The sequence below is a fragment of the Fukomys damarensis genome, unplaced genomic scaffold (genome assembly GCF_012274545.1).
Source record: "Fukomys damarensis isolate Sample0158 unplaced genomic scaffold, DMR_v1.0_HiC HiC_scaffold_30, whole genome shotgun sequence".
NCBI lineage: Eukaryota > Metazoa > Chordata > Mammalia > Rodentia > Bathyergidae > Fukomys > Fukomys damarensis.
Window position 1 is genome coordinate 58,501,446 of NW_022900942.1, and position 10,723 is coordinate 58,512,168.

The 10,723-nt window shown below is 49.6% G+C and overlaps 1 protein-coding gene across 1 annotated transcript in view; it reads right to left on the bottom strand.

The window, feature by feature from the left end:
- Cables1 (Cdk5 and Abl enzyme substrate 1) overlaps positions 1-7,157 on the bottom strand; it is a 72,104-nt gene extending 64,947 nt beyond the window's left edge. Inside the window, exons 1-2 of the mRNA XM_033757412.1 lie at positions 7,001-7,157; positions 6,551-6,791 (exon numbers count right to left, since the gene is read on the bottom strand). Coding sequence (XP_033613303.1) covers positions 6,551-6,791; positions 7,001-7,157 — 398 coding nt within the window. The remainder of the gene's footprint in view (positions 1-6,550; positions 6,792-7,000) is intronic.
- Positions 7,158-10,723: the final 3,566 nt, after the last annotated feature.

Below are 10,723 nucleotides of genomic sequence, written 5' to 3' on the forward strand. Positions count from 1 at the left end.
ATATATATGAGACACTATTTTCCTGTACTTTAAAATACATTAGATACTTCACAGATAACTACAGTATATATGTAGATATTTCACATATAACACACACAGACATATAAATCAAACCCCATACTGTTAAAACACTTCATATGGACAGCAATTCTACTCCTAGAAACAATCCAAAAGAAATGCAAACTTAGAGCCACCCCAAAACACCCGCACAAATGTTCAAAGCAGCACTACTCAGACAGCAACAGAGGAATAAGCATGAATGTCCACCAGCTGACTAACGAGGGAAGAAAATGCAATGTGATTTCACCCCAAAAAGGAATGAAGTACTGATATGCTACCGTAAGAATCCTGAAAATGTTCTTCTAAGCCAAAGCAGTCAGACAGAGAAGCTCACACAGGGTAAATTCCGTTTCTATGAAATATTCACAGCAGGAAAATCCTTCGAGACAGAAAGCAGATTGGGGGGCACATGGGGTGGCGGGTGGAGAGCAACTACTGATGACCAGTTTCTTCTTGGGGTGATGAAAATGTCCCAGAATTAGTGATGATGGCTGCCCGAGTGTGCAGATATACTAAAAACCTCTGAGCAGTACGCTTGAGACAGACTGTGTGCGAAATGTATCTTAAAACCCTTAAAAATACATGATATACATATGTGGAAAAAAATACCTAGGGAAAGGAATACCATTTGTGGAACTTCTACAGCTTTCATAGAGTTTCTCTGGGCTTGAGATTCACTGTGAAAACTACTGACAGGGTTCAGTGTCTTCACTGGAACGGTGGAGGCCACAAGGCTGAATGACCTGTCCAGGTCAGAGCTGGATGGCAGGGTACAGACCTGGGGACCCGGCCACCTCCCTACAAAGCCTACCCCTTTCCTCTCCATTGTGGGTCCAATGGCCCCTCTGGGTGGCTTTTTTCTAGCCTTTAGCAGCAGTCTCCAGGTTAGAGCTAAAGGCAGCGGATGTGGGAAAAACCTCAGCAGAACAGGGGCAGCTCCTGACTTGCACAGATTCTGCAGCGTCCAAAGGACCCGTCCACTCCACACCTGCCTACCAGTACACACTTCAGCCCTGCTCTCTGCACCTCTAAGACTTCAGTCTCCACGTCCACCCTTTCCCCGCTGGAAGACATCCTTGCAAATTACTCCCTGTCTTGAAAGGCTGCTCTGGTCTTCGGAAAAGGAACCCACCTTCAGTCATCCAAGCGAGAAGACAATACCCCATCCGGGCTGCCCTGTCAGCGTCTGAGAGTAGTTTAATTTTTTAACAGCTCACCCAGTGCCTTTTGAAGATATATTATTAGCACATCTGCCTCACTGTATACATAATTAGCAACAATAGTTCTAATTACCAGGTTGTTCAAGAAAGATTTCTGAAGTGAAGGTGTGGTAAGAGGGCTGTGCCTAAAGCCACACGAATAGCCACTCAGGTGTGATGTGGGTTCCACTGCTTAATGGACTCAAAGTCCATCTCGAAGGTCTGAAGGGCCCCTTTATGCCGGGGCCTGGTGCGATACCACGCAGCCACGGTGGAAAGTAATACATTCTTAAACAACCAGGGAGAGTGTGAGATATGCGGTTTTCAGAGCGCAGCAGGCTAAAAATAAATGCAATCAACTACCATTTATTTTCTCAAGCATGTTTAATGATGTCATCTTTTAAAGCAAGAGCTTAAAAAAGCCAAAAAAGGGAAATAGACACAGAATCAGATACAAGGTGTAGGTGTACCCATGTCTCTTATTTCCCTGTCATTTCTGAAACAGACCAAATGTTCCCAGGAAGAGCTGAGAAACCACTGCTGTAATGCACAGAACAGTGCTCACAGGGGTAGCAATGGTGAAAGGCGCGATTCTAGTTCAAACAGACTCAACTGCGTGGCCTGAGTAGTCACTGTCTTCACTCTCACCATCTTCGCCACGTATATATTAAAATTCAAGCTGTAGGCATTGGGGATTCCAAGAAGTATCAAGAAATCAAGGACATGGTTCTCCTTCCAGGTAGCTCAAGACCCTGTACGAAGAGAGGACAAACCCAGTTCCAAGACCCTGGTCAGTAGCCACAGGCTGGAGCTCGGGATGCAGGCAAGTTGAGCGGGGCAACACAGGAGGCTGGTGTCAGGTGGGCACTGTGAGAAAGGAGCAGGAGGGGCTTCGGAAGAGGCTGACAGGTGAGTCACCGGTGCAGGGATGAAGCCCCTCTCTGAAAAATGAGCAGATTCCTGAGATCACAAGGAGAAAGACCACTCCGACTTGCCAAAGGGGGGGCCCAGAGTGGGCTTTGTAAAGCTTCACCAAGAAACAGAAGAGAACAGTGGCTATCGTGGAGGCTCAAGGAACATGAGGCCCCTACCCCAGCCCGGAGCCAAGTCTCAGACTGAACTGTTGCTCTTTCATGCGGTCAGTCACCGCCCATCCACTGAGTGCTCACCATGAGGTGCTGGGCTGCCAAGGAGGATGAAGGGATCGAGCGCCTGTCCTCACGAACAGCCGGGAGGGCAGACACAGGAGGAGACGGTTACAGAAATGGACAGTGTGCTGGGTCCTGGGTCCCAGGTGTTATGGGACCAGGAAGGAGGACCCCAGCTAGCCCAGGATGGGGATGTGGAAGGGCAAATCAGAGGAGGCTTCGTGGGTGGGTGCTGGTGCCAGCATAGGTCCTGGAGGTCAGTAACCCGGGTGGGGTGGACCCAGTCACACAGGTCACAGGTCCACTCATTCCACCTTCACCGAGTAACCGAACCTGCAAGGGATGGAACACATTCTGCCCACCACTTCCAGGAACACTACGGGAAAAGACAGTCTTAAACCTCACAAGGCGGAGTGGCCCCTCCACGTGGTCCTCGGTTCCTGCTCAGTGTGGACTCCCCCAGTGTCCTTCCAAATGGAAGCCCTCGGGCAGTACGGAGGACATGCAAGGTGTTCTGCCATGCTGAACCGGGCCTGGGGTTCATCACTCACCCAGGACCAGACAATCCCAGCAGCCTGGCTTCTGCGAGTAAAGCAATAAAACTCAGGGCCATCAATGTACTGCTGGACACCTGAGGGTGTGGCTTTGGGACCCAGAAACAGGTAAGGCTCAGGGGCAACCTTTGCCACTAAACCTCCGGAAGACAGGTGGGGAGGAAGGAAGGGAGCTGGTTTTGTGCGTGGCCAGATCATAACCGAAGTTCCAAGGCTCTTGGGAAGGATGTCAGAACAGAGCAAAAGCTGGCAGGCCCTCGATTACACTTATATTTCTTTTGAGAACAATTTGTACCAAGTATTTCACCAAGGCTTTTATTAACATCTTCTGACTCCTGTTCTGTAGATGAAGAAACTCAAGATTCAACACAGCTGCAGAGGCAGCAGACGGTAGGTGAGGGAAAGGCTGCAGGCCCACAGTGACCAGGAGCACCTTCCCACATCCAGACCTTTGCAGCCAGCACCTGACTGCCAGAGTGAGGGGCTGGCAGGGACAGAGGAACACGGGTGCCTGGTCGTCTCACCTCTCCCTCAGGCTGGCTGCCCCCAGCTAGTGGCTCCCGAATGTGGCACACTGGGCCACCCTGCAGCCACGACACGAGCCCCTCACCCTGTAGCTGCCCAACAGAGAAGCTGGAAAACTCTCCACATCAAATCTGTGTACAGTTACAGCATCTAGTACAATAACTCCACCCATGTATAAACCGGTGCTGATCACTGACCAAGGCTGGGTCATTAGCACTGCCATCTCCTGAAACATTTGGCTTGCAACGGCGCCCGGGGGGCCTCTGCAGGTCACACAGCCCTTCAACACCTCCAGTCCCTCTTACAGCCATGGCCAACCTGGTTTCCAGTCCTTTCACATTCTGAGGAGTTATCCAGAAATTTGTTTCAAAAGAAGTAAAGCTTCTGCCATGCTTGAAAGGAAGCTCTTTGAACTTCCAAACATCTTTGAAGTTTGTTTCTCAAATGAAAGTTATCAAAGAAAGAAAAGCTTTCCCCAGCGAAAAGAAATGACTTGGTTGTTAAATAAACCTGGGAACCTGGTTCAGGCTCAATGGGGCACCACTCCTGGAATCCTGCGGCACTGTGGACGTGAAAGCTAACTTTGCTTTTCTGGCAGAGAGGCCCGAGATTCCACATTTAATCATTAGGTAGGCGAGCAGGGTCTACTGGAGGTGGTATGACGGCAGTAACTGTGACACCTGTGCCCCTGGGTGCACACTGAGCAGGCCAGAAGAGTGGCCAGAGGCTGCCTCTAGCCCTGGCCTGGGTGCAGCTTTGCTCCTCGTCCAAATGTACTATGATAAAATATACACAGCAGAATCCCCTTCCTCTTTAAGACCGAATGACAGAGCACCCTGTGTCACACCTCAGTTTTCCATTCCTTGGTGGGCACTTGGGTTCTCTCCACCTTTTGGCCATGGTGAATCATGCCGTTGTAAACACAGGCATGCAAATCCCACGCCTGTTTCCTGCACTCTGTGAGGGTAAACTGGCTATCAGTCCCATCGTCTGCCCATGGGTGGGGTCGTCCTGCCATGGCCCTGAGAAGAGAGGCCCTCCAGAGCCCACTGCCCCATTCTGCTCACAGATGCTGGTGCTGCCCTCAACGCATCTGCCCAGCTTCTTGGTGCTGACAAGAACTGCTGGTCAGGTTCGTTCATTTGTGGAACTGAACCCAGGGCCTTCCCACTGAGAAACATTCCCAGCAGCAACACCACCCCTTTTTGAGGCAGGGTCTCACCAAGATTTTAAAGTTCCCCAGCCTGGTCATGCACTTGGAATCCTCCCGCCTTAGCCTCCCCGAGTGCCGGATTACAGGTGTGCACCACCACCCTGGCTGATAGTTACTTTTAAGCTTGGGAATGGACCACAGGCAGGAACCCTGCTGGCCTCAGTCTCCTTCCATGTCTATCCTGGCCGTGACCCGATGTGGCCCTCTTCCTTCCAATGAGACAGAGCCACCTCCCAAGGTCCCTGAGGGAGCACCCGTGGGTCCCAGCAAACCTGTCCATCTTCCTCCCACTGCTCCATGCCTGCAGGCTGCGGCCCCTCACCTCTACCCTAGGCCCCAGCCGGCCTGCCTCAACCAGGTCCTGCACCAGCAGCATCTGGCTCCCTAGAGTTAGTTCCCTAAGTCCACAGCTCAGCCATTTTAGGTGCACAGCAAATGCCTTTGCATGACCAAATGAGTCAAAATACTCAGCACCCAAGAACCCCTAAAATAATTAGCACCATACAAATAATAATCAATAGAATCCAACCCACGCCCTTCCCATATGGATGGCACCTTGTTAGACCTTTTGAAGTATATTTTAAACAACCCAATAAAACTGTTAAAAAAAGAAAGAGACACACACGCACATCTGGTAAATAAAACAGGCCCAGAATTTCCAAACAGCTTTGAAAAAACTGGTCCATAGCTGGACCATCCGGAGCCTGCCGATTCTCCACGGGGAGGTGAAGATGGCCTGAGGGGCCAGGGCCTTCAGCACATCCGGCAGTGTTTGTGATGTGGCCACGCTACCAGCCATGTGAGAGCAAAGTTTTGGGAAGCATCCTGAAGAAGCCTAGGGAGTTTTCATTATTTTTTAATTAAAAAAAAGAAAAAGAGGGGCTGGGGATTTAGTACAGTGGCGCCACGCCTGCCCGGCAAGTGCAAGGTCCCGGGTTTGATTCCCCGCACCAAAACAAACACACACAGAAAAAGAGATGCAGAACTGAAATCATTATTAACAAACAAAGATATTAAAGCATGCTCCCAGGAGAAGAGGGAAATGACTTCCACTGATAACGGCAGGAACGTTTTATTCAGTGAACGAAGCACAAGGTGGTGGTGAGTGAAGGACTGGTTTCTATTTCCAGCGGCGTCACCCCAGCCACCCCCACACTGGTGTAGTTGTTCAGAGCCCCCTAGGACTCCTAACTTGCTTTACTAGCAAGTGGCAGGGCAGCTCGCCCACTCCACTAAGTCAGAGAAATCATGCTCAGCACGGACACTCAGGACACCCGAATGCTGACAAGAGTCACTGTAAGAACTCAGCCTGCTCCCAGGAATGGAGCAGAAGGAGCTCAGTGACAGGGGGTAGGACACCGAGAAAAGGAAATGTACCCAAAAAGTACACGCATCCCGGTCTGTAAAGAAAACACACACACACAAAACATGACTGGCAAAGCCTAACCCACCCACGTGTGCACACCCTACACTAAAATGTTAACTAGGTGTCTCTTATGGGTAATTTGAATTTCTCTTTTTTCTAAATCTATTTTATATATCAGAGGGGAAAAAAGTTTTAAAAAACAATGTAAGGGCTGAGGCAGGAGGATTTCAAGTGGAAAGCAGCCTGGGTAACTTAAAAACTTAGGGAGACCCCTTGTCAAAATAAATAAAAAGAGGGCTGGGGATGAGCTCAGCTTGAAGGTCTGGAGTTCCATCCCCGTACTAAAAAAAAAAAAAATAAATAAAAAAATAAACATAAAAGAAGGCAAGGAACGGAAAAGGCAGATACTAACAAATAAAGGTTGTGATTAATGTCAGTCTGTCTCTCTCTCTCATTACTGCCTTCCAACAAAGAAAATCACTCACTTCCTGGAAATGCGAACGTTGGGCACCATAAAGGAAATCGCTGTACTCGGGACAGCCTTCCCTTTCCCTCTGAAACTCGCCTTGATCTGGGAGTTTTGCTTCCAGAAGATGGAAGGCGCCAAAGCCTTAGCGTGATGCACACTCCCCACAGTGGCAGCACCAACAGCCCAGAGCAGAAGCAGCACAGGTATCGAGCGGGAGATCGGGACGCACGCTGGAGCGTGGACGAGCCTCCTAACGGCTAGGTGAGAGTCAGGGGAGTTGCTCAGAGCGTACGCAATTTTAGTTCTGGAGCATGGAAAGAGTTCTGGATATTGGCCGGAATGCAACGTGAATGTGCTCCCTACTGAACTGCACACTTCAAACGGCCAAAAGATGGTGACGTTTACGTATTTCACCACGTTTTAAAAGTTTTAACTACCCAGTGTGGCCGTGAGGGCTGAGGGTCACCTGAACTGGCTTTGAATATGCCCCAGGGATCGGCTGGTGGAGCACACTTCTGGGTGGGTGTGGTGTAGTCTCCGTCGGAGTCCGTGCCCCGCCCCATCCTTTCTGTGCTGTTCGGCAGCTGAACCAAGCAGCTCTCCTTCTCCCGGCCCTTCCGCATGATCCCTGCCCCGAGCCCGATGACCAGGGACTGAACCCAAGAGCACTGAGGCGTCTCCTCCTCCACACGGTGGGCACCGTATTAGTTATTGTGCCTCGGTGATGACAAAGCTGGCTGATCCACAGGGCGGGAGCCTTAGCAATGTCGTTTTACCCTCTGCTCCATCCGAGTTGTGGATACCGGGAAAAACACACAGAAAGTGGCTCTTTTCCTGGCTTCCAACCTTTCTTTCAAGAGCCTGGACTTGAGTTAAACCTACTACAGGAAAGGATCTCATTCTCACTTGTGCAACTGGTGAAAAATACTCAGCTTTCTTATTGTTTTCTTGGTACTTTAAAAATGTGGGCAGGAGTGTAGCTCCATAGTAGGGCATGAAGTTAGCATTCGTGAGGCTCTGGATTCAAGCTCAAGCACCTCACCCACCCACTGTAACAGTCCTGTATCACTGAAAGTGAAAAGTAAACTAAAGGGGGCTAGGGATCTAACTCAGTGGTGCTGCCGCCTGCCTCGCAAGTGCAAGGATCTGAGTTCGATCTCTGGTAGCAAAAAAAAAAGAAAAAGAAAAGAAAAAAACCCTAAAACGCACATGTAAAACATGTGCAACTGTAGCACTGGCACACAGAAGGAGGAGAAACGCAAGACAGAGGGATGGTGGGGGGAGGCACAGCCCAGCAGAGGAATAAGTCCTCCAGGAGGGAGCGGTGACGGGGTTACAAGTATTTGGCTTATTCTTTTTCAACTGCTACTCATTTGAACACAACTGTAACTTAGACATAACCCTCTGAACACACTGCCCCACCCAAAGTATCAGTAAAGCATTTTAGGGGAAAACAGGTGAGACACAGTTTTGTTTATTTGCTACTGGCACCAGGGATCAAACCCATGGCTTCACACATGCTAGGCAAAGGATCTACCACTGACCCCCATGTCCCCAGCCCATTTGTAAAATTTCAAAGTCAGATTTTTAAAAAATTACTGTCCACAAGTCAGTCTCTATTGTCTTTTTTCTCAAGATTGAGTCCTACACTGTGTTGTCCAGGCTGACTCCAAACTCCTGTGCTCATGGAATCCTCCTGCCTCAGCTTCCTGAGTAGCTGGGACCATGGACATTGTCACCATGGCCCACTGCAGGTCACTTTCTATTTAGAAGGGGCCTTCTCTACCAACAATGTCTCAGAATGAAGACCACACAGGTCACACAGCTGTGAAGAATGACCCTAGGGAACGTTCCCAGGTGCCTGCAGGTGCGGCCACTGGAGCACCTGGCAGACCATGGGCAGGTGCAGCTGGGTGATGGGCTTGGCCCCGGGCCAGAGGGCACAACCTTGCCTTGGCCCTTTCCATTTTAAACTCTACTCATCCACTTCCACCAAAACAGCTATTTGAAATTCAACATCTCTTTTGAAAAATTTTTGCTGTTTTTATGTTAGATTTCAAAGCAGCTCTAGACAAGCTACCTTTCAATCCTCCAGAGAAATGGAAAGAGTCCTAGAGCCATGAAAGGGTACCATCACTGTGTGACTTGCCAGATTTTTTTTGGGGGGGGGAAGAAAACAAAAATCAAACTTTTATCATTTTCACTAAATTTTATCTTTAGATGAAATGAAAAAAGATTCTCTGAGACAAATACAATGATCTGGTGCACCAGCAGACTGATTTTAATCTTGCAAGGAGCAACAACCACCCTTTGTCTAGGTGTTGATTATTTTTAACCTTAAGCAGATGTGTTTTTCAAACTGAGTCGGGTCACCTGACTGGAATCGTTTAGCAGTGGATCCTGTACCATCGCCCTGGGCGTCCTCAACAGAGACACAGAAGAAAGAATCCACTTGTTCACAGATAAAAAGTGTCTACAGTGGAAAAACTACCGAGGGTACAAGGTCTCCTTGAAACATGTCACAAAATATCTACTCATGGGAAAGGTGTCCCTTTCTCTCAGGGAAAAAGGAGTTTTCTAAAAACAACATGTCAGCAAGCACATTCTATCAGCGTAAGGAAGGCAGGTCAGGCGGTTTCCTATCAGAACACAGGGCAGTCGCTTTGCAATGTTGTGGACAGAAGCAGCGGGAAGCTCCCTCCCGCTCAGCCCCTAGGACTGGCGGCTGAGCGGGTTGTGAGACCCCATTTCCGTGCCAGCGAAGAGAAATTGCTACGCTTCTCTCTCAACTGAAGTGACCCCTCCATTGTGAGACCAGGGTCCATGGAGGGGCGGGGATATGTGGACAGAAAGAAGAAAAATCCCTCCCCTTCCCAGGTGACTAGCCGTCATAATTATACGGATGCGGAGGATAAGCACCTCCTCTGAAACGATCTTCTGTGGGTGGCCTGAGGCGCATGACACCAAGGGCTGGGCTCAGGGCCTGAGGTCTGTTGGAGTCCAGAGCAGAAATGAGCCTGGGACCCAGCACACAGGTGGCTCTGTCCTCTGCATCCCCATGGGGGCATACAGCCGCCCTGTGCTAAACCGACGCCGGGCGGCAGAGAGTAGGGTGGAAACGGCAGGTTTAAATATGTTCAAGTAGCTGTAGAGATGCGGGTGTGGGGGTCGCGGAGAAACGTCCTCTTCCTTCCATGACTAATTATACACTGCCTCGTGACTCTTCCTGTTCTTGTCCTTCTCCTACTTAAATGTCCACCGGCTGAGGCAGGGCCTACTGCCCCCACTAACATTTGCTCATCCGATTAGATGCCCACTCCGCAAAAGTGACACAGGTTTAATCTGCTGAGAGCCAAAATGGATAAATAAAGCTCTCCAATAGACTTTCCAGGCCCAAACCATGAAACCCAAACAAAAAATTACAAAATCCCTTCTTGGCTGTGGGCTGTGCGACTACAGCCGCCCTTCCCTGGGTCCCTCATGTATTTAGAGCCCTCACGAGGGACTGGACACGCACTTCCTGGGGTCCCTGTACCTCGAGTGATTATCACGGCTAAAGCACACACCGGGTCTACAGGGTTCTTGGCAGGATCTCTGAGCTCAGTCTGGATTACACACTGAGCTCTTCATTACGTTCATTTTACAAATAAGAGAACCAAGGATCAGAAAGGTCTTACCTTGTATCTAATCACCCAGAGGCCCACGGGTAGGAAGCCCGGCTCACCAATCGATGAGCTTAAACACGATGCTATGCCACTTCTCACCTAACGCACAAGGATAAAAATCACTTTCCACCTGATGATTGCTAAGCCCTGAAATTCTCCCACCTGAGAAGACACTGTCCCATCACGGCAGGGAACTGAAGCGACTCCATTTTCTTTGTGCTGTGACCCTGAGCAAGCGAGCTGCTTCTTGATGTTCCCAGCCATAAAGGGAGGAGGACAAAGCCAGCCCTTCCCACCTCAGGGGTACTGCGGGAGGCCAGCCTTTGTGAAAGACAGGGTTTCTTCCAGGATACCCCGTCTGGCTAGGGAAGAGCCCCTGTAGCCAACAAACTTCTTAATACCTGAAAAAATACTATACCCCAGCATCCTCCCTGCTCCCACATTCTGTATTTGCAAAGTTGTCTGTGTACTAAAGTTTATTTGTAATCCCTAAATCCGTGCCCATAACACTTTCCTGTGCATGT